This window comes from Mesoplodon mirus (assembly GCF_964341445.2).
Source record: "Mesoplodon mirus genome assembly, chromosome: 2".
NCBI classification, from domain to species: domain Eukaryota; kingdom Metazoa; phylum Chordata; class Mammalia; order Artiodactyla; family Ziphiidae; genus Mesoplodon; species Mesoplodon mirus.
In genome coordinates this window covers 203,707,926-203,732,431 of record NC_138977.1, presented here as the reverse complement: position 1 = coordinate 203,732,431, position 24,506 = coordinate 203,707,926, and the positions used below count along the sequence as shown (strand labels likewise).

General features: G+C 42.6%; 1 protein-coding gene across 5 annotated transcripts in view; it reads left to right on the top strand.

The window, feature by feature from the left end:
• The window catches only part of ARMH3 (armadillo like helical domain containing 3), a 181,098-nt gene that overhangs the window by 51,145 nt on the left and 105,447 nt on the right, over nt 1-24,506 (top strand). For all 5 annotated transcript variants that reach the window (XM_082601457.1, XM_082601455.1, XM_082601453.1 and 2 more), the window contains exons 16-20: nt 3,899-3,957; nt 5,785-5,850; nt 7,643-7,712; nt 8,745-8,805; nt 13,924-14,012. In XM_082601457.1, the coding sequence (XP_082457583.1) occupies nt 3,899-3,957; nt 5,785-5,850; nt 7,643-7,712; nt 8,745-8,805; nt 13,924-14,012 (345 nt within the window). The remainder of the gene's footprint in view (nt 1-3,898; nt 3,958-5,784; nt 5,851-7,642; nt 7,713-8,744; nt 8,806-13,923; nt 14,013-24,506) is intronic.

Sequence of the window (24,506 nt, the reverse complement as noted above, 5' to 3'; positions counted from 1 at the left end):
TTCCTCTGTTGATGATTTTTCTATGATCTTTTAATCGGTGGTAGGGTAGTGGAATAGTTGGGCTAGAAGAAGGGATTGGGAGGAAGCCCAGCAAATTCTGTCCAGTATATACATCTCAGGGTTTTTTTTTTAAACCTAGTTTTTTCTTTATACCAGATTTATATGTTTACAATTTTTATTTATTTATTTCTATTATACTTTTTATTGTAGTAAAATTTACCATTTTAACTATTTTTAAGTGGCACTAAGTACGATCCCATTGTTATGCAACCATTACTACCATCCATCTTTAGAGCGCTTCATCTTGTGAAACTAAAACTGTACCCATTAAAAACTTATTCCCTATTCCTCACATTCTCCCCTTTTCCCAACCCCTGGCAACCACCATTCTGCTTTCTGTCTCTTTGGATTTGACTACCTCATATAAGTGGAATATATCCCAGTTTTAAGTTTCTCTGGAAATGAGCCTTTTATTTCATGGTGACACTGAGGTAGCATTTTTCCTCCAATTTTTTTTTTTTTTTTTTTTTTTTGCCGTACGCGGGCCTCTCACTGTTGTGGCCTCTCCCGTTACGGAGCACAGGCTCCGGACGCGCAGGCTCAGCGGCCATGGCTCACGGGCCTAGCCGCTCCGCGGCATGTGGGATCTTCCCGGACCGGGGCACGAACCCGTGTCCCCTTCATCGGCAGGCAGACTCTCAACCAGTGCACCACCAGGGAAGCCGTTTCCTCCAATTTTTTAAATGAAAAAACTCCAGTAAACAGAGAAGCTGAAAGGGTCATACAGTGATCAGTCATACACCCATTAACATTTTGCCATATTTGGTTTATCTTTAAATTTCTGTTATTCTTATTTTGCCTGAATAATTTTAAAGTAAGTTGCAGACGTCATTGTACTTCACACCAGAAGTACTTCGGCATGTATCTCAAAATTAAAGGCATTTTCCTAGGTATCCATCATTAAGGCTAAGAAAATCAACAATAGTTCTTTTTTTTTTTTTGGCCGTGCCACACGTCTTGCGGGATCTTAGTTCCCTGACCAAGGATTGAACCTGGGCCACTGCAGTGAAAACACCGAGTCCTAACCACTGGCCCACCAGGGAATTCCCAACAGTAATTCTCTAATATCATGTAATAGTCCATATTTAGTTTTTCCCAATTGTCCCCAGAATGTTTTCCATAACCGATAGTTGTTTTTTTTCTTTTAAATATATAAATTTATTTATTTATTTATTTATTTTTGGCTGCATTGGGTCTTCATTGCTGTGCGCCAGCTTTCTCTAGTTGCAGCGAGTGGGGGCTACTCTTTCTTGCTGTGCGTGGGCTTCTGATTGCAGTGGCTTGTCTTGTTGTGGAGCACGGGCTCTAGGCGCATGGGCTTCAGTAGTTGTGGCACATGGGCTCAGTAGTTGTGGCTCACAGGCTCTAGAGTGCAGGCTCAATAGTTGTGGCACATGGGCTTAGTTGCTCCGAGGCATGTGGGATCTTCCCTGACCAGGGCTTGAACCCGTGTCCCCTGCAGTGGCAGGCGGATTCTTAACCACTGCGCCACCAGGGAAGCCCATAACCAATAGCTTTTAAACTACACTAGCATTTTATTTTATTTATTTTATTTTTATTTTTTCATTTTTAATAAATAGTTTATTTATCCAACAGTTTCAACCCTGATATTGAAGACTGTTGCAGAGTTTGTTTTTTTTTTAAAATAAATTTATTTATTTATTTTTGACTGTGTTGGGTCTTCATTGCTACACATGGGCTTTTCTCTAGTTGTGGCAAGCGGGGCTGCTCTTCATTGCAGTGTGCACAGGCTTCTCATTGCGGTGGCTTCTCTTGTTGCGGAGCACAGGCTCTAGGTGTGCAGGCTCAGTAGTTGTGGCTCACGGGCTTAGTTGCTCCGCGGCATGTGGGATCTTCCCGGACCAGGGCTCGAACCCATGTCCCCTGCATTGGCAGGTGGATTCTTTTTTTTTTTTTTTTTTTCGCGGTATGCGGGCCTCCCACTGCCGTGGCCTCCCCCGTTGCGGAGCACAGGCTCCGGATGCGCAGGCCCAGCGGCCATGGCTCACGGGCCCAGCCGCTCCGCGGCATATGGGATCCTCCCAGACCGGGGCACGAACCCGCATCCCCTGCATCGGCAGGCGGACTCCCAACCACTGCGCCACCAGGGAGGCCCATGGCAGGTGGATTCTTAACCACTGTGCCACCAGTGAATTCCCGGTGGTGTGATTAAACTTGGTTTTTATTGTTCTTTTTTTGTGCTTTTCTGAATTAAAAAAAAATGTTTATAATGAAATATGCCTTATTTTTGTTTTCAGGAACAATTTTTTTTAAGTGGAGAGATAGCTGCAGGCTTTTCTACAGAGTTGCTTATCAGCTTAAGGGGAAAGGGAAGATAGTGCCAGAGAAACTCTGGCCAGGAATAGGTAGAAGAGTCTTATGAATCTAATTTTGCAGGCAGAGGCATTTCTCTTCTGGCCTAGGGGCTCTGCTGTAAGCTCCTGGGAATGTCAGGTAGGAGCATGTCATTACTCTTTTGCACTGCCTAGCACCAAGGAGAAGCAAATGTATTTCTTTGACCACACCCTCATTATGCCTTCTTATTGTCAGGTTTTAGTTGATAGATTCCATCTTTGAGGAAGTAACAGGTTAATGTCAGGGTGTGTACTGTTGGCTAACTTCTACAGCACTGTAATCCGTTAATAGATCTCTCCAGAATGGACTTTAGTCTGGGTCCCGTCAAAGCTAATTTGAAACATCATAAGCCATTTTTCTGGTTTGGATATGCTGGTATGACCTTCTTTTTTTCTTTTTTAAAAATATTTATTTATTTATCTGGCTTTGTCAGGTCTTAGTTGTGGCATGCGGGATATTTGCGTCAGCATGCAGGCTTCTCTCTGGTTGTGGTGCATGGGCTCTCTAGTTGTGGAGCGCGGGCTTAGTAGTTGCCACTCATGGGCTTAGTTGCCCTGCGGCATGTGGGATCTTAGTTCCCTGACCAGGGATCAAACCCCAGTCCCCTGCATTGGAAGGTGGATTCTTAACCACTGGACCACCAGGGAGTCCCAATGACCCTCTTTTTACCTCCATTTCACCCCCTCACCCACAAAGGTCCTGGAAAGTAAAGAGGTTTTGATGGTTCTGGTAACTGGCAGTGATGGAGTAGCTCTTTCTGGGTCATTTGTTTGGGCTTAGAGCCCTGTTATTGAGGTTGCCTTCTTTTTAAATAACTAGAATGTGAGTTCTGGGAGACCACAGACCTTTGTTTAGTTCAGTGCTATGTCTCTATTGCCTAGCACAGTGCCTGCCACATAGTAGGTACTAAATAAATATTTTAGAGTGAATAGCTTTGGCAGGAAGAAAAATGATCAGCTTTTCTGGTCATAAGTAGTGTTCACAGTGCAAGGAGAAGCATGAGCTGGACCCTAGTCTCCAGTTAATTTCTTTCTGATTCATAGCCAGTTTGCTATGAACAGGTATAAAACTTTTCTGGATTTTGTGGTAGATGGGTAAAGGTGGTGGTGCTTTTAGCTAGTGGATGAGGAGGGGTGGGAAAGGGAATAGGTCTGATTATTCAGAAGCAAAGGGCTGATATGGAAACAAAGGGCATAACCCTGACTTGGGCCATGGTATTAGTGACCATTACAATAATTGGATGGTTCTCAGGAAGATGGTTAGCTATCCATCAGACTACCAGAATACTTACGAAAAAAATCTTATGGGGGAATTCTTTTGCCTAGAAGAAAAGCAAGGATTACTCTAGTAGAACCTTGATTTTCATTCATGAATTTTGTGGGGAGAGAAAGTGTGAATGTTCTTTTTGATGATACACATCTTTATTCTCTATAGAAACATGGTCTGGATGATTTAGAGAGAAGGGTTTATTTTTTCTTTTCAGATGAGCACCGGCTTCACAGCGGCAAACTCTGTCTGATTATCCTTACGTGTATTGCAGAGGTAGGTCTCACCAACCTTCTGGTATTAGCTAATCTCTTAACAAAGTGCTGTCTTTTTCTGCACTTCTTCCAAGTTCCTGTCCCCTGACTTTTAGAGTCCTAAAGTTTAGGAGAGAAAATCTTCCCACTTTGTATTATCTCCTCCACTAGAATGTAAGCACCACTAGAATGTAAGCAATAGGAGGTACTTTGTCTTCTTCACCAGTGTATTCTTAGTGTCTGGCACATAGTAGAGGCTCAGTATTTACTGCATGACCTAATAATGAATTGTGATAGGATAACTGCTATAACTGGAATATTCTAGTTCTTTTTTTATTTTATTTTTTTAAGATTCTAGTTCTTCAGAGTTTGAAACTCTGAAGAGACTTATGCCTCTTCAGAGAAAACAGTCCTGCCCTTTTGAAACTGTTCATGTTGGGTCTTTTGTATTTAGCAAAATGAAAAAAGGAGCTCAGGTTTCTGTGGGGAGAGGTGGAGACAAAAGCCGAAGAGGGGCATTGGAAACTGAGTAAAGTGGGCTGATTGCAGTTTAATGAAGAACAAGAACCCGAGGGGAAAAAAGAAGAGATGCTTGGGCTTTGTAAGGAGACACTTTTGGTTGGATTAATTAGGCCTGAACTCACCCTAGATCTTGGTGGCAACACAGGTATGGCAGAAATTGAGTCAATTTAGAGCTAAGTTTGTAGTTTCAGACTCCTCCTTCACTTACTCCTTATTCTGATCTTTTCTCTCCTAAGAAAAACAGTTAAGGTGTGGTCCATGTGGAGTAGAGACCTCTCTCAGTCTTTCCATTTTTATGTTCTTGGTGAAAAGATGACCTACTTTTCACCAGGTTAGGGGTAGCTGGTTATAGAAGAGCTGCTTATTAGCAGTGGGCCTCGTGTAATTGCTTTTCAAAAATATTTCTAAGAAAATCTTTAAAGGAATTGTTTTTCACAAATGGTAACAGTTCCTGGGAATTGGAGTCTGTAGGCACGTCAGATCTTCAGAAGAGATGTTGGGAAAGGGCCAAGGGATGTTTATTACTGATTCATGGTGAGAGGTTTTTGATTTTCCATCAGTCTTCAGCAAAGCCAGGGAGAGACGGGGTCTTGCCTACTGCCACGTTGCCTGTGTAAGCAGCTTTCTCTTGCTGTGCCAAGCCCGTTCCCGGCGGAGTGTAGACCTTTCTTCTTTTTTTTTTTTTTTTTTTTTTCTTTTTGCGGTATGCGGGCCTCTCACTGTTGTGGCCTCTCCCGTTGCGGAGCACAGGCTCCGGACGCGCAGGCCCAGCGGCCATGGCTCACGGGCCCAGCCGCTCCGCGGCATATGGGATCCTCCCAGACCGGGGCACGAACCCGTATCCCCTGCATCGGCAGGCGGACTCTCAACCACTGCGCCACCAGGGAGGCCCTAGACCTTTCTTCTTAATCGTAGATCCTCATGTGGAGCCTGCACATGTATCCTGAAGTCCCTATGAAAACCTTCAAACTGTCACAAACAGAGCAGGCTCCTTGGGCAGATGGGAAGGAAGAGAGAATAGGAAAACACATTCCTCTCAGCATTTGCCTCAAGTGCCTGTGCCTTAATTTTTATTGTTTGTAATTTGCTTAGAGATTTTTGGCCCGTTAGAGACACACTGGGAAATTGCACCCAAGTGAAATCTCATGGCTTAAGTGGGGCTTGACATAAAGGCTCTAGGCTCATCCCATTAGCTCTCTAACTGGTCCTTGAAAGGAGTTCTTTAAGTCCTACAAATCCTTGGACTTTAAGATTATAGATTATAAACTGAGTTTCTTAAGTATAGCACTCATTCCTTACTTTTTATCTATGTTTCTATTTTTATTAGGATCAGTATGCCAATGCATTTTTGCATGATGACAACATGAATTTTCGAGTAAACTTACATAGAATGGTAAGTGTGACTTTTGCTTCTTGTTTTTTCTTAGAGGAATTTTTCTGCCAACACAAAATGGATCCTACTAGAACAAGTGTGGATGGAAATTTATGCTAAAGGGCTCTTGCTTAACTGCCGTTCAGAAGGCCCATACTAGTTGTTGGGATTTTTTGTGTGTGTCATGGAGGTGTTACCTGCTCAAGAGAGGGTGGAAAGATCCATAATCGTATACCCATGGCAGTAATATTATAATGTATCAGGGGACTTCCCTGGCAGTCCAGTGGTTAAGACTCTGCAGTTCCTCTGCAGGGGGCATGGGTTTGATCCCTGGTCGGGGAACTAAGATCCCACATGCCACCCGACGTGGCCAAAAACAAACAAACAAACAAAAAACAAACAAAAAGGAACTTCCCTGGTGGCACAGTGGTTAAGAATCCGCCTGCCAGTGCACGAGACATGGGTTCGATCCCTGGTCCGGGAAGATCCCACATGCCACGGAGCAACTAAGCCTGTGTGCCACAACTGCTGAGCTCGTGTGCCACAACTAATGAAGCCTGCGCACCTAGAGCCCATGCTCCGCAACAAGAGAAGCCACCCCGATGAGAAGCATGCGCACCGCAACGAAGGGTAACCCCTGCTTGCGGCAAGTAGAGGAAGCCCACGCACAGCAGCGAAGACCCAACGCAGCCAAAAATAAATAAATAAAATAAATAAATTTAAAAACAAACAAACAAAAATACCCCAAAAAGTATATCTTGACTAGAGATATACTTTTATACAAGTATATACAAGATAGAATGTATCAGTAATGTAGATTACAATAAGGAGATGGGCCTAAGCCTTTTGCTTTCAAAATGTAGTATGATCTTTGATTGGTTGATGCTAGATTCTGCTTTGATTTATTCATCTGAGAGGTGGGGGAAATAAGAGTATGAAGGATCAGGGAATTTCCTAAAACTTGGAGGTATGTTCAGAAATATCACATTGAGGTTTATATTAAAACTTTCTTTAAAAAAAACTTTTTTTTTTAACTGCTACTGTTGCTGCCTTTACACAGTCACATTTTCTTTTTTTAAAAATAAATTTCTTTTTATTTATTTATTGGCTGTGCTGGATCTTCGTTGCCGTGCACGGGCTTTCTCTAGTTGCGGTGAGCAGGGGCTACTCTTCGTCGCGGTGCGTGGGCTTCTCACTGTGGTGCCTTCTCTTGTTGCGGAGCATGGGCTCTAGGCGTGCAGGCTTCAGTAGTTGTGGCACACAGGCTCATTAGTTGTGGCTCACAGGCTCTAGAGCGCAGGCTCAGTAGTTGTGGTGCACGGGCTTAGTTGCTCCGTGGCATGTGGGATCTTCCCGGACCAGGGCTTGAACCCGTGTCCCTTTCATTGGCAGGAGGATTCTTTTTTTTTTTTTTTTTTTTTAAACATCTATTTTTCCTCATACTATATCTTTGCCTTTTTGATAATGCTAGGCTTTTTTTTTGTTTGTTTGTTTGTTTGTTTTTTGTGGTACGCGGGCCTCTCACTGCCGTGGCCCCTCCCGCTGCGGAGCACAGGCTCCAGACGCGCAGGCTCAGCGGCCATGGCTCACGGGCCCAGCCGCTCCGCGGCACGTGGGATCCTCCCAGACTGGGGCATGAACCCGCGTCCCCCGCATCGGCAGGCAGACTCCCAACCACTTGGCAGGCGGATTCTTAACCACTGCACCACCAGGGAAGCCCCCAGTAGTGATTTTATTTGCATGAAAAACATGATGGTGAGCCATTGGATGTTAGTTCAGATGTCTACTAGTTTCATTTCTTTTTTATGTGAAGCCTATGAGACACAGGAAGAAGGCAGCAGACAAGAACCTTCCCTGTCGTCCTTTGGTATGTGCAGTACTGGGTGAGTATCATCAAAATTGGCATGTTTCTGGGCCAGCGATAGGTTTTCATGATTAACATGAGGGATAGATCCTTGTTGATGTGCGCTTCCTCCTCAGAGAAGAAGTTACTAGTTAGGTTTCTTCCCTGGCCTAAGAAACCATGTTTCTTGTTGAGTTTGGTAAAGCAATCCCAATGAATATAATGCTCAATTAAAGGGTGCTTTTGTTCAAAGAAAAAGATCTTTGTAGGGAGACAAATGTCTAAGTCTAACCTTGATACATGATTTAAATTTGTAAACTATCTTATACCTGATCAAGATTTCAAATTCTTCCCTCCCTTTCTTGGTCCAAATTGATGTCTCAGCTGGCCAGGAGGCTTAAAGTTCAAGGTTCCGACATACAAAACTTCCTCTGAGTAAATTAAGCTGAGAGGAGGCTGACAGAGCTGACAGCTAGGGGGCTGTATTGTAGGTAATTTAGTCTGCCCAGAATTCTGCATTTTCCTCAGGCAAATGATCTGAACTCTTAATCCCATTTCACCTGGGTATTCAGCCCTACTTCCTAAATCTACTTGATTTTAGAAACAGTAATTAAGGCTATGTAATATTAAGCCTCTATTGACCCAAATCTCCCCAGACCATTTCAGTCAATACCTGTCAAACTGAGTGTGATAGGAAGACGAGATAGACTGACATAGCTTTAGAGTTTGAGTCTGATTACACGGATGTGATCCATAGTTTTTTTCTCTGCTTGCCTCATCACTTGGTTCTCAGAATATGATTTCCCTCTGGCATTTTGCATTAGTGTCATGGTATGAAATATCTGTACAATGAAATCTCCCTTGTATCTGAGTTTATTGGCAGGTCAAAGTATCCTTCTGGAAGTAGGAGAGAACTAATTTTCTTGTTACCTTACAAGTGGCAGGTGGTGAAAGTGTTGCAAAAAGTGCCTTATATAAAATAAAGTGCACTGAGAAGGTTTTTTTTCCCAGCCCAAAGGCAAGCAATGAATTTCATTCTGATTGATCTAATTTTTCTCTTTTTCCCATTCAGACCTGATGGTAGAGTTTATTGTAACACACATGATGAAGGAGTTTCCTATGGATCTCTATGTGTAAGTACCGTGGTTCATTTAATGTGTGCAAATCTGTTTTATAGAATGGAGTGATGGGAAGTTTAATAGTCACAAAATTTTTATGTACACTTCAGGAAAAGCACATTTATATGCGGAGAAGTGTCAGGGAGTGTTTTATGGCCTGTTTTATACATTTTTCCAGAAGGGGGGAAAAGTACAAACTACGTATCTTCATTATCACTTTTAGGCACACTGCATGAAGAACAGGGCTGATGAGTTGAAGCAGTGATCATAGGTGACTCCTGTATCCAAGGATATGGAATACTAGCAGACCACTTAGTCATCCCTGGGCTTTGGCATCAAAGGAGTCACCAGTATTTAAAAGATATGGAAAGGCCAGAGGGATAGATCTTTTGGTTCATTCTTAGCCTACACTGTACTAGCAACATAGTCAGAACTCTGCTAGCTAGGCAGATTATGTATATAGTGGCCAGGCTGGAAGATTCCTGCCTCCTGAGGAGATCTGATTGTCTGTCACAATTCTTTACAAGCAGTATAACTAGAGATGACTGAAAATCTTCATATTTTAATAAAGTTTAAGCCTTTAGGCTTTCTCTCTTCTTTGCTATTTCAGCATTCTTCTTATCGTCAGTGCCTAACAGCTAGCTGTGCCATGTTAGTGTGATCTCAAATGTATGTATTATCTTTATTCCTTAAAATGCATCTGAATTCAGTCTGACAACAGAATTAGTACCTCCACTTTTTTGAGTAAGAGAGAAGTTTGGTGCACAGCAAGCTTAGTATACCTCATTCCAATGCTAGGCCTGGGATCTAGGGAGATATGAAAGATTTTACTCTGACTAGAGTAGATCTCCAGCTTTTTAGACTGTTTGTAGGCTACATATTTTTGGTTTCCTAGATATGAAATAATGATACAAATTTTACTTTTAGGTAAGTAGGTTGTGGTTTGCATTTTTCCATATCTTTTGGGTGTTTAAAAGTTAGTCTGATCCTTTATTTCAACTCAAAGACCATGAAAAGCTGCTTTTTTTAAAAAAATAACACTTACCAGATGAGTTTTCTGCTTGTTTTAGATGGGATCGCTGAACATCAGTACCTCAGGGATCAGATTTGTTTTGCTACAGATTATATTTTTAGCTTGTTTATCTAATGTTCTGGTTCTAGGATATGCTCTTTATTTTGTAGTATATTATTATAGTCTTAGTTTTCTCATTTTCCAAGCAAGGAAACTGAGGCTCTGGAGGTTGGGTTATTCTGTTAGTAAGCACCATTGCCTGGACTTGAACCCAAACTTTCTTAGAGTAAATCCTAAGCTGTTCCCACCCCTTCTCAGGTGTATTATCTATTGCTATGTAACAAACTACTTCAAAACATAGGGGTTTAAAACAAACATTTACTACCTCATAGTTTTTGTGGCTCAGAAATCCTAGCGGCTTAGCTGGGTAGTTTGGGCATAGGGTTTGGCAGAGGCTGCAGTCAATGTGTTAGCTTTACTGGGGCTCTACTGGGCTGTACTGGGGCTGGAGAATTGCTTCCAAGCTCACTTACATGGTTGTTGATAAATCTCAGTTCCTTGCCATGTGGGCCTCTCCATAGGGTTGCTTGACATGGCAGCTGGCTTTCTTCAAAGCAAGTAATCCAAGAGAGAAAGAGAAGAGTGAGAGCCCAGGATGGAAGCCATAATGCCTTTTATAACTTAATCTCAAATGACATGCCATTTCTGTTGGTCATACAGACCAAGCCTAACACAGTGTGGGAAGAGACTCCATAAGGTTGTGAATGCCAGGAGGTGGGGACCATTGGGGGCCATCTTGCAGGCTGGCTACCACAGTTCCCTACCTAGTTAGGTTGCATCACCAAGATTCAAACTCAAGTCTGTCTGACCCCAGAGGCTGTACTCTTTCTTAACTACTACTATGATAAATGACAAAGGAAAGATTTGTACAGGGTGACTAATGCTCACTGGGGCATCAGAGGGGGCTGTGTTTGACCTGAGTCATGAAGAAACAATAGGAGTTTTCCATGCAGAGGAGTGGGGGAGGGACATCCCAAGCAGAGGACCAGCATGTTCAAAAGCTTGGAGACTTGAAAGTGTGGCATGTTTGGAGAATAGAAAGTAATTCAGGAGGATTAGAGTGTAGGGTACATGGAGGAAGGATAAGAGAGTAGAAAAAATGTTACCTGATTTAAGTGGACGATGGGTGTAATAGTAGAAGATGAGGATGACATGATAAGACTGTATATTCAGTACTTAGAGTTATGTCATTGTCCACCCAAACCCTCACATCCCGGCCAGTGAACCTGATCTACACTAAGTATTTTAACTCCCTCTCCCCAGTAGTTCCTGCCTTTTTTTGTTTTGCCTTGCTTTCTCAGTTCTTTTTCCACCTGCTTCCTGATTGAATGTCCTGAGGTTAGGGAAGATGGAGAAGATAACAAGCTGACAGAGGCTGGGCAGAAGTTCCTACCCTCAGGCTGAATTCACTTTCTTCATTACTACCCATGGGCATATTTCCACATCTCCCTCCTGCAACTTCCAGCCTTCTTTCCAATTTTTGGCATTTGGAGCATCAAGTCCTTTTTAGGTGAACTTATCTGCTCCGAGCTGGGCATCAGGCCAGGTTGCTGCTCTCACTTCTCATTATGTAGTGCTTTTCAGCAACATGCAGCGCAATGAGAAATTGAAAGCAAAATGAATTTCTACCATTTCAGATAAGTGTATAATCTTCCTGGTGAAATATGAAGAAATATGGAGCATGGAAAGACTTAATACTCACGTCAGAATCTGTGTCAGAAACGAAATAGTTTCATATCTGTGTATGAATGCTGTAGGTAAAGTAATAATGGGGGAAGGTGCTTATATGAAAAGAAAGAGGGGCTTCCCTGGTGGCGCAGTGGTTAAGAGTCCGCCTGCCGATGCAGGGGACATGAGTTCGTGCCCTGGTCTGGGAAGATCCCACATGCCGTGGAGCGGCTGGGCCTGTGAGCCATGGCCGCTGAGCCTGCGTTTCCGGAAAAAAATGAAAGAAAGAAAGAAAGAAAGAAAGAAAAGTCTTGCCTGGAGCAGTAAGAGGTAGGAAAACCCAACAAATGAATTTCTTCTTCTGGATGTCTACTCTGTGATTCTTGCCGCCACTCCCACTGCTGGCCCAGGATTTGGGAGTTAGGGGAAATAGTCTCTGGGGAGAGTAAATTCTCCTTTAAGTTACTCTTACATGTAAAACTTGGACTCTCTAATCAGGGATTCTCAGACCTGTGGGTAGAGACTTCAGTGGACCCCACAAGAAGATTTCAGGTTAAAATGAAACTGTCTTGTGTTGAAATAGGAAACCACTACATGCATAAAAGAAACACCCTAAGCAGTCAGTTTAGAGTCATTCAGCCAGTATATATATATTTATATATATATATATATATTTTTTAATATAGTTTTAAAATTATTTATTTATTTATTTGGCTGTGCTGGGTCTTAGTTGCAGCATGCGGGATCTTTGTTGCAGCATGCGGGATCTTTAGTTGTGGCATGTGGGATCTTTTAGTTGCAGCATGTGGGATCTAGTTCCCTGACCAGGGATTGAACCCGGGCCACCTGCATTGGAAGCGTGGAGTCTTGACCACTGGACCACCAGGGAAGTCCCCAGAACTGAATTTTTAATTTAACTTTTAATGTAAATAAAATTTAACTTTTATTTAAAATTTAATTTATATTAAAAATAAATTTAAATAGATCTAAAGACTTAAGGTCTTTAATTTTATGTTTTTGCATCCTATGTTTGCAATTTCGAATGGAGTAGTCTAATTTTGGTCTACTGGTGCATCCTTCCTCTCAGGAAAGATACTCAAGGGAATGGTATCAGTAGTGCCTAATTGAATATTGACCTATATGTGGTTATAGCTCCCTTTTCCTAGTGATAGGGGGAATTAGTGCAAGCAGGGTGTGTGGGATGGGGAGAGGGGATTTTTTTTTTTAACATCTTTATTGGAGTATAATTGCTTTACAATGATGTATAGTTTCTGCTTTATAAAAAAGTGAATCAGCTATACATATACATATACCCCCATATGTCCTCCCTCTTACGTCTCCCTCCCATCCTCCCTATCCCACCCCTCTAGGTGGTCCCAAAGCACCGAGCTGATCTCCTTGTGCTATGCGGCTGCTTCCCACTAGCTATCTGTTTTATATTTGGTAGTGTGTATATGTCCGTGCCACTCTCTCACATCGTCCCAGCTTACCCTTCCCCCTTCCCAGGTCCTCACGTCCATTCTCTACGTCTGTGTCTTTATTCCTGTCCTGCCCCTAGGTTCATCAGAACCAGTTTTTTTTTTTTTTAGATTCCATATACATGTGTTAGCATATGGTATTTTTCTCTTTCTGACTTACTTCACTCTGTATGACAGACTCTAGGTCTATCCACCTCACTACAAATAACTCAATTTCGTTTCTTTTTCTGGCTGAGTAATATTCCATTGTATATATGTGTCACATCTTCTTTATCCATTCATCTGTTGATGGACACTTAAGTTGCTTCCATGGCCTGGCTATGGTAAATAGAGCTGCAGTGAACATTGTGGTGCATGACTCTTTTTGAATTATGGTTTTCTCAGGGTATATGCCCAGTAGTGGGATTGCTGGGTCATATGGTAGTTCTATTTTTAGTTTTTTTTTTTTTTGCGGTACGCGGGCCTCTCACTGTTGTGGCCTCTCCCGTTGCGGAGCGCAGGCTCCGGACGCGCAGGCTCAGCGGCCATGGCTCACGGGCCCAGCCGCTCCGTGGCATGTGGGATCCTCCCAGACCGGGGCACGAACCCGTGTCCCCTGCATCGGCAGGCGGACTCTCAACCACTGCGCCACCAGGGAAGCCCTATTTTTAGTTTTTTAAGGAACCTCCGTACTGTTCTCCATAGTGGCTGTATCAATTTACATTCCCACCAACAGTGCAAGAGGGTTCCCTTTTCGGGGAGGGGGGATTTATCTACCAGAAAGCTGCAGGTAGAAGTTCATTTCTTTCCCATGTGTACAGATTCATATCCAGTGTCTTTTGTGGCCTTAGCAAAAGCTGCCTCATTAAAGGGTATCTGTGGTGAGTTGCACCATATTTTTAGGCTTATTCCAGTCTTTCTCTTTTTCTCTTACAGGCGCTGCATTCAGGTAGTACATAAACTACTTTGCTATCAGAAGAAGTGTAGAGTACGCCTGCATTATACCTGGCGGGAGCTCTGGTCAGGTAACTTTCTCTTTTGAATTCATCCTCTTTTCCTATATCTTTTTTTTTTTTTAACAAATTTATTTATTTATTTGTGGCTGCATTGGGTCTTCATCATTGCGCATGGGCTTTCTCTAGTTGCGTCGAGTGGACTTCTCATTGCAGTGGCTTCTCTTGTTGCAGATCACAAGCTCTAGGCGCGTGGGCTTCAGTAGTTGTGGCACACAGGCTCAGTAGTTGTGGCTCATGGGCCCTAGAGCGCAGGCTCAGTAGTTGTGGCGCACGGGCTTAGTTGCTCCGAAGCATGTGGGATCTTCCCAGACCAGGGCTCAAACCCGTGTCCCCTGCATTGGCAGGTGGATTCCTAACCACTGCACCTCCAGGGAAGCCCCTTCCTATATCTTTTATGAACCCCTAGGCCTGGGCACAAGCTGAATTTTTTTAAAAAACTTTTTAGTTTGTTTAGGATGCTTCTATTTTCAACTCTTCTTTTTGTCATTTCAGCCTTGTTCTAATCCAAACCTGGCTGTGTCACATACCATTATTTCATACTTTCTCTCTTGTTCCTTCTCCTCCCTGTATTTTTTTGTCAGCTGGTAGAAAAAATTAAATATTTGAGTTCCATTGATTCTTCCAATGAGGAGTCAGTACAAACTTGGATTCTCCCTTGGTTCCATTTGGTAGCAGCATATGGACTATAGGGAGGCTTCTCTGTGTTTCCTCAGGATGAGTAATCTCAGGAGGGATGTCTTAGGGAGAGGAGGTGGGGAGGGGGTGGAGAGATGGGGGGGAATCCTGTACTTTGTGTTATATCTGGCATTATTACTGTTTACAGACAGTGTCAATTTTACCACTCCTCCTGTGCCAGAGACAAAAACAGCAAATTAGTGTTTACTTTTGTCTTTGTATCCATTTGGTAGCTCAGTAAAGTCACTCCACCCCTGTAGGAGGGAAGTGGCTCTTCTCTAAGGGTACAATTAATGCTGGCTTGCCACCCCTTTCTTTTGTGCAACTAAATTGGAGGTTTCAGAAAAGCAGAGGAGACATTTTTCCTGAGGCATTTGCTTGCTGATAGGTCCTGTGGCTTTTGTGACCTGATGGTACAATAAAGTCTTCTCCAGATGATTATAGTGGTAAATTGTTGCCCCACCCTTGGCAGGGCTTCTCTGTATTCTGAGCAGACAAGGGTGTGTTAGTGTCAGAGGCTTTATGAGAAATGGGCCAGTAACCCCACACCCTCCCATGGAATTCATCTCACTTGTTGTGACACATGGTTTCCTCCCAACCCAATTTGGCTTTCTAAATTTAGTCCTTCATAATGGAAAGTAGAGATCTTTAATTAATGGATTAGCAAGTTTTTTGCAGTTACTGCCTATGGTGGTGAAGGGGGAGTAGGAGAATAACAGTAAGTGGCAATAGTGGCATTTTGATATTTTAGGAGAAGAGTACGATTATGTGAGAGTTTGAAATTGAGGGAATGTCAGAAGAGCTAAAGAGAGATCAAAAGCGATTGAAATGACTACAGTTAGTAGAATTTCTTAGGTCAGAACAGTGCTTTTTAATATTAAGGACTATTTGGTTGCCTATGGATACTTGTATGATTTTTAGGTTCTAAAAATTTAGGATTAAAGAGAAAACACAAAAATGATGCAAATCTCTGGATATTGGTATAATTGTAGGACTTAGAACAAGTACACATGGTTTATGTCTATAACTGGGATGAAGTTATACATTGTAGTACTAAAGAGTTGGTGGTAGTAGTTATTATTTCTGCCTGCCTTTGTTCCTCTTCTGGTTTTATTTTCTGTTTTATTCTATTTTCTTTTCTTTCTATGCTGGCCACCCTGTCTCTGGCCCCTGGGATCTCTCTGGCTTTCCTCCTGTCCTCTTCATCTGTTGTCCTCTTCCTCATTGTCCTGTCATTGCCTTTTCCATTGCAGTCTGCCGTTCACTCTGGTCCGTGTCCCTGGGGCCCAGGGCTTCCCATCACTCTCCTACCTCCACCTTGCATTCTGTCCTTTGTGCTGTTGTTGTCATACATTTTACTTTTACATACGTTATGAACCCCAAAATACATTTCTGTCATTTTTATTTAAACAGGCAATTATCTTTTTTTTTTTGCGGGGCGCGGGCCTCTCACTGTTGTGGCCTCTCCCGTTGCGGAGCACAGGCTCCGGACGTGCAGGCTCAGTGGCCATGGCTCACGGGCCTAGGTGCTCCGCGGCCTGTGGGATCTTCCCGGACCGGGGCATGAACCTGTGTCCCCTGCATCGGCAGGCGGACTCTCAACCACTGCGCCACCAGGGAAGCCTGGCAATTATCTTTTAAAGAGATAAAGAAGTGTCTTTTATATTTATCTTTTCTGGATCTTAGCGTTCACTAACCTAGCTAGAAAACTATGAGGCGAGAGATCATTCTTTATCCTATGTTGGTCAGTTGACTTTATTTCTTTGAGTACTTTATGTCGTGTTCAGCTCTATGTATAATTATTTGCTATCTTGGGACTTCCCTGGCAGTCCAGTGGTTACGACTTCGCCTTCCAATGAAGGGGGTGCGGGTTCAATCCCTGGTCGGGGAGCTAAGATCCTACATGCCTCCGAGCCAAAAAACCAAACATTAAAAAAAAAAAAACTAAAACATTAAAAAAAGCAACAACAACAGAAGCAACATTGTAACAAATTCAGTAAAGACTTAAAAAAAATTATTTGCCACCTCAAGACTGACTGATTGGCATTCTGAGGCCCTTGATACTTTGAGAGGAGGTGTATATGAGTGTCATTGATGAGACTTGGAGGGCTGCTTTTTCCTAAGGCATAGGCATTTGTACTAGAGTTCTTTGCCAAGTGAGGTTAGCTCCTTTTCCTACGTAGACTGGGTGAGCCCTCCTGGAACCTGGCTCCGTGTGTTCATACATGGAGTATATACAGTGAGATGCAGAGCAGCAGGTGTTAAGGAAAGCTGCAAAATACTAGACTACATCTGATGCATCAGAGCCTATAGTAATGTATAATATTGCAGTCAGTGAATATAAATGGGGCTGTGGTGGACCCACCCACTCCTTGGCTGGTACTGCCCCTCATATGTTGGCTTGCCCGTGTTTTCACTCTTTCTTTGCCTTCTAGACTTATGGATTTGAGGGAGGTGTGTGAAACTCATCATGGCAAATATGCTTATGCATACAGATGCTTGCCCATACATGTGCTGCAAACATTAGTTGAATTATACTTATAAATAAAACTGGTAGGGTATGTGTTGTTAGGTCAGACACACGGGAGACCTAGGGTGTCTAGGAAGCAGTGGACTGGGGTGTTATTTGGAATGGGGGCGTTTAGTCTCACTGCACTTTGAGTGGTGATTTTTATTCTTATACTGTTTGACTACAGTAGCTCTTTGTTATTGGGGAGGTAGCCAGAGGTCTCCCTCCAAATTCCCATATGGGATTCTCAGGCTTGGTTTTATGGATGAGGAGGAACCAGCTGTATTAGTTGGGGGTTTAATCCTGCCTGATATGTTGGTTTTATAGATATAATCCGTGACCTACTCCCTGCTGCCACTGTCTATTTATATGATGCCTGTCACCATGGTATCTGAGTACTGCAGAAATATATTTAGACTAACCTCAACTTGAATATAGAAAGGAAGAAGTCTTGCCTTTCTCATTGCCCTATTTTCAGCAGTCACTATTTTCCACCAAGTTATGGAAAGTTCAAAAGCTCTTCTCTGACCTCTAGGCTACCCAGATCTCCTATTTTGAGTAAAAGGTTAGGTCTTAAAACTCTCCTCTGATGAGACAGAAAACTGAGTTTTAGGGTAAGATCCTAGTGAAATAGTTCTTTACCTTGGAGAATATAATGAAAGATATGATCTTTGCATCCAGAAAAATGTCCATTTGCACATACGTATTTTGCATATAATTTCAGAGAGTTCATGGACCTTCTTCTGAAGCCCATCCATGATCCCATGTTAAGAATCCTGTCTTAATTTTAGGTTCCATGGCCTCCCAATTCTGTTTTCACAGAACATCTTAATACTGGGTTAAATAGTTTTTCTTTATTTACTGACTGCTGCATTCCTCCTGGGAACTTTAGCTTAGTATTTTCTCTCAACTTCTGGAGGCTAAAGACCTTGTTAGTCACTATGTTTTGTTTCCTACACAGGAAACAAATACACTCTGTGTGTTTCCTATACATTCTTACAGGACTTTGGGCTTCTATTTTAGCATATCATATTGTTGTGCTATGTTTGCATATGTCTGTACAATGATTTGCTTAAATATCTATCTTTACTCTTAAAAAAAATTCCTGGAGGGCAGGGCCTGTGTTTGTTTGTTTGTTTGTTTTTTGCTGTATGCGGGCCTCTCACTGTTGTGGCCTCTCCCGTTGCGGAGCACAGGCTCCGGACGTGCAGGCTCAGCGGCCATGGCTCACGGACCCAGCCGCTCCGCGGCATGTGGGATCTTCCCGGACCAGGGCACGAACCCGTGTCCCCTGCATTGGCAGGGGGACTCTCAATCACTGCGCCACCAGGGAAGCCCAGGGCCTGTGTTTTAATCATTGTTTTATTCCTAGCATACTACTTGGCTTGTAATAGGGGCTCAGAAGACATTTGAATGAATAAATGAATGGATGCATGGGTATGTAGAATTTCCATTAATGATGAATCAGCATTCTCTTAAAGCAGCACAGTGTTGTGTTTGGACCTCAAAAAAAAAATCAGGATATTTGTTGGCATGTTTCTTTTTCTTTCTTTTTAACATCTTTATTGGAGTATAATTGCTTTACAATGTTGTGTTAGTTTCTGCTGTATAACGAAGTGAATCAGCTCTATGTATACATATATCCCCATATCTCCTCCCTCTTGCGTCTCCCTCCCAACCTCCCTATTTCACCCCTCTAGGTGGTCACAAAGCTCTGAGCTGATCTCCCTGTGCTATACTGCTGCTTCCCACTAGCTATCTATTTTACATTTGGTAGTATATGTAAGACCATGCCACTCTCTCACTTCGTCCCAGCTTACCCTTCCATCATGTTTCTTTTGAGCTGACTTATCACCTTTTTATCTGAGTTGTTGTTGTAAAAGGGAGCTGTGGTAATTTCTCTTTCCTTTGTCTCTTTCTTCCTTACCTACAGATACATGGATTGCTTTTAACCAAGTGAAAATGGAAACTTAGATGGTTTCTAAGCCATTAACCAAGTAATGAACAGAATGTTTAGAGGGAAGCATGTAGTTGTTAGAGAGGGAAATACTTGAACGGAACTTCATGGAGTCAGCTTATTTTACTTCCACTGCAGGCAGAAGGGGCATTGGGGAGGCAGCCTGCATTTAAATAGTGTAGCTTTCCACAGTCTGAAAACATGGGTTGATTTAAAGGCAGGTTTATATTGGCGTTTTATATTTGACATTTATCTATGGATCACAGTCCTTACCCTTTCCCTCTGCTGCATCCCTGGGTGATAAGTCATTATTTTTATCACCATTTGTTGGAGAATGTATAGAAGGATAAGTGACTTGCTAAGGATCATGGAACAAGATACTAAACAGAGTCATGATTAGAACTTAGAGTTTCTGACTCCTAAGCTCAGAAGCAGATCACTAGGCAACATTTGCCTCCCTGCAGAAAGAGGGGCCCCCAAAGCCCCCAAAACAATCTGTTCAGCTTCACTGTGCTAAATAGCATCCAAGCATTCACAGCTTTGTGAAAAAGAGAGAAACTGTACATGGCCTTACCTTTCAGATACCTACTGGGAAAAATAGAAAACCCAGAGAGTGTCACAGCTTTCTGGATCCAGCTGGCACTCTCATCACTGACAGAAGCCTATGACTTCATGGTTAGGTACACCTTGAGACTGGGAATTGAGAGCCTTTCATTGGGAGCTTGTTATACTGTAGTTGTTATACAGGATTGAAAATTATCAAGAGAAAGACTGACCTGAGCTGTAGATTTCTTTGGCAGTTCTTGTATAGGTATAGCTTTGACAGATTGCCAACCCCTCCTGATTTGGGGAGACTATCCTTTGAGTTTTTAATTGTCTGCTTCTTTTAGTTTAGTTACTTTTTTAAGCTATTTATTTTGATATACTTATAGACTCACATGAAGTTGCAAAAATAGTACAGAGAGTTCTTGTACCCTTCACCCAGCTTCTTCCAATGGTGATATCTTATATAACTCTATAATATTGCTTCTTTTAGTTTTGAAGAGGGTATCCAGGTGGGAAAGAACGTAGCAGTAAACAGCTAGAGTATATGGGAAGAGGAATTTCGGCAGCTGTTATTGCTATTTTGTTCTTAAAATTGCTTTTTAAATTGTTCTTCTTATTTCCCCCAAATTTTCTCTGATTTAGGGGAATATGTTACAAGATGTATTCTAGGCTTGGTGTGCCTAATTAAAACTGCTCTAGCTTCCATGTGCAAAAACATGGAGGCTTCTTTCTTCTGTGGATAATCAGTTCCTCTCAAAATTAGAATGTTCTAATATAGGGTCATTAGAAGGTATTTCTCTCTTCATAATTTTATTATGAAAGATTCTGTATAGCAGTGTACAAAGCCCCAGGATTGAAAAAGAATGCCAGGAAACCATTTTTTTCCTTCAAATCATCACATTTGGCTAAATCCAAAATTTATACTATTTTGAATCTTTCTCTTAGAAACTTGGCAAAAGCAAAAGATAAGAATTTCCAATGAGTTTAGCTTGTTAGAGGGAGAAAAAGATTCCCACCTAAAAGCCCCTTAAAAGAGTGAGAAATCTCTGTTCTTTTCTCTGCACATGAAGGCACTTCCTATCCAGAGAAATGTCACCTCTCATAGACCCATTAGCATCTTGTCAACTAAAAGAGGCAGAGGAAAGAATAGTTGTACTTTTGTTGCTCTGTCTGTACTGGTTGTATAGGAAAGTATCATTTGGTTTTATAAGGTATCATCGTTCCCTGGATCTCAAGTGAGCAGGACAAGTCTGTTAGTGGTTTTCCCTAAAACTACTTTCTTGGTTTAACCAAGAAAGTAAAGTTCTTGGTTCTACATCAGATGGCTCCACTGAGACATGGTCTCATTGACTACTAGATTTCTTCAAGGGTGATTTTTGACTACCTTTCAAATGGGCAATGTTGGAAAAAATAAGCAGGTGGTATAGGGCCCTAGAAGAAGCCAGTGGCTTCTGAGCATGCTTAGTTAGAGGCAGCTGCACAGGAATGAGGTGTATGGGATCTTGCTTTTCTGAGTCTAAGTTCCACATGGGAACTTTCACATAAAAATTCATTTTCATGGTAAAGAGGGTGGGCGGTATCTCTGGGGATTGCAGTGTCCCCAAGTAAAGGGGGAATTGGAGATAGTTGAGAATTTTATTTTCTCTTTTAGCAGATACACTTTAACAGCAAGGAAAATGGTAAGACAGAACCTAACTTCCATTTAAAGAAAGGATTTGTTCTTTTTTCTAGTTCATCTAGAGAGGTGTGGAGCCTTTAGATAGTGCAGCTTGTTGACGTACTGACTTATTATTGTGCTAAAATACACATAACATAAAATTTACCGTCTTAACCATTTTTAAGTGTATGTTCAATGGTATTAAATACATTCACACTGTAATGCAGCCATCACCACCATCGTTCCCCATAAATCTTTTCATCTTGTAAAACTGAAACTCTTCTGTCTTTATGATTTTAACTACTCTAAGTACTCCATGTAAGTGGAATCATACAGTATTTGTCTTTTTGTGACTGGCTTGTTTTACTTATAATGTCCTCAAGGTTCAAGAAATCAGATTCTCCCCCTTCCTGCAGATTTAGCTATTTTTTTGTTATTATAGTTATTTTTTTGCTGCACTGCGCAGCTTGCGGGATCTTAGTTCCCTGACCAGGGATTGAACCCAAGCCCTTGGCAGTGAAAGCACGGAGTCCTAACCAGTGGACCACCAGCGAATTCCCTGTTGTTTTTATTTTCGATTGTAGGCTGTCTCTGTGCTGAGGATCAGCCTGAGGTGTAAACTTAATGTTTTCTTAGGTCTCTTCTGAGCCTTTTCTTGGGCATATGCAGTCACTCTCTAATTTTCCCTGAATATGCAGTTGTTTCTGAATGTCCTAGTTTTTTTTACTTCTGAATGCCTTCTTGGTTAATGTTTATATTATCCTAGTATTTACCTTTTTTTAAAAAATTGAAGTATAGTTGATTTACAATGTTGTGTTAGTTTCTGCTGTACAGCAAAGTGATTCAGTTATACATATGTATATTTTTTCCATTATAGTTTATCACAGGATATCGAATATAGTTCCCTGTGCTATACAGTAGGACCTTGTTGTTTATCTGTTCTGTATATCACAGTTTGCACCTGCTAACCCCAAACTCCCAATCACTCTCTCCCTTACTCCCCCCGCACCCCCCCCCACCTTGGCAACCACAAATCTGTTCTCTAGGTCTGTGAGTCTGTTTCTGTTTCTTAGATGGGTTCATTTATGTCGAATATTCTAGTTTTTAATGTCTGGCTCCTGAAAGGGGAAAAGCAAAAAGTGAAGGTGGGGAAAAAAGGGGCACTGGCCCCTTAAATCTGGAAGTCACTTATCAGGAGGGGGAAGGGCTTGCAACAATGAGGGGAGGTGCAACAAAAATGGCTGCCCACCTCTTTGTCTGCACCTCTGTGATCAGAAGCAGCAATCAGTGATCATAGCACAGATCCCCAGTATTTGGAAGACAGGTCCCTTTTTGCCCACCCTAGCTCCTGCAAGCTGTGTGCAAGCTGCTTCAGAAACAGGTGCACAGCTGCTTACCACAGGCCCGGGATTGGGTGATAGGTAGCTGCTAATGTACTAAGAGTTGAAATTGACCAAAATGAACCAAATTTACCATCCAAGTTTTCCTCTGGATGTTGCAAACCTTCATCAGAGTCCAGAGTTCTAAAATAGTTACATCAGACAGATTCTGCCAGTGCAGTTATTGCCTAGGTGGGAAGAGAGATTCCTGGCGTTTCATGCTTTGCCACCTTCCCAGAATTCTCCCACTGGATATACTGACTTTTGTGCTCTGTTCACCTGGAGAGGCTCATAGCATAGAGCCAAAGCCATTTCATTTTCTTGTTTGATTCATTGGTCTCTGTTTCAGTGAGATGCTTGGGTTTGCAGCCAGACAGTTGCCTGTATTCTGAGAAGCCACCTAGTGTATTTTTAAATTATTCTGCTGGTAAGCGTTGGTTTCTGAGTCCTTCCTGTGCCACTTGGCTGACCGACAGTGAGCCTGCTGATTGCTGGCAATGTCCCCGAGTAAGTGGTGATTTTGTCCAGAGTTGCTAGAATTGGCTAGAGTTTATAGTGCCTCTGGGGTTTTGGAGGCATTGACTTGTTACACTAGTGCTATTTCTGGCCTGTCCTTTGAGTTCTTCTGCCTCTCTCCTAAGCAAGCGGGGAGCTAGGTATTTCTCTTCTGTCAGTCACTGTGAAATTATCCATTTCCCCTAATGATCGGGTTTTGACCTGGGATCTGTGGCATCTCATCCTAGCTCCATGCGAGGCCACAAAATAGGGCCTAGATGAGTCCTGACTTTGCTTTCTATCTCTTTCTCTTCATAGCATGTAAAAGCTGTTCAAACAGACAGCTCTCTCTGACCTGATTCTTTGGAGACATTTGTTTGTGCTCTGCTGGAGGCTCTGTGTTTCCTTCCTGTTTTTAATCTTATTTAGATGTCATTCACTTGGTTTTGTAATTAAACCTACCCTCTGCTTCTCTGAGACAGGCGCTGAGCTACCACTTAATTGTATCTTCCTGTGGTTGGCTTGTTCCTCTCTGCACCTGGTTTACTTCAATGTCCGGGACAGGTTTTAGTTCTGGAGAAGTTCCCATATCCATTATTCATTCCACTCTCCTACACGGCAACATGGTTTGCTGCTTGCTACTTGCTACCTTCTTTTCCTCCCCTTGAATTCAAAGCAGGATAGGAAAAAGTCTGGGAAAGTCCTCATTGTGTGGGGTACATTAATGCTAGGAACAGTTCTGTGAACAAGGTTTCTTGTGGAGTGACAGGGCCCAGTGTAAGACAGCAGGATTCTCAGGTGGGTGGTGCTGAGCTCTTCTCATTTGAGAAACAGATTGGCTGCTTTTGCCTCTGGGAATTCACTTGGGACTCAGGGAACCATCAAGGTACTCATTCTTGGCGCAGCTTCTCAGAACCTGCGCACTCTGCTTTATTCCACTTGAGTCTGCATACAGAAAAGTCAGAACGTCTGTACACTGCTGCCGTATTTGATGCACAAGATTCTCCAAGGAAAGAAACTAGGGCCAGAGCTAAGTAGGAGCCTGACACTTGCCTCTAGTACAGGGTCAAAAGAGGCAGCTGGGGACTTCGCTGGTGGCACAGTGGTTGAGAATCTGCCTGCCAATGCAGGGGACACGGGTTTGAGCCCAGGTCCAGGAAGATCCCACTCGCCACAGAGCAACTAAGTCCATGCACCACAACTATCGAGCCTGTACTCTAGAGCCCGTGAGCCACAACTGCTGAGCCCGCGTGCCACAACTTCTGAGGCCTGTGCGCCTAGAGCC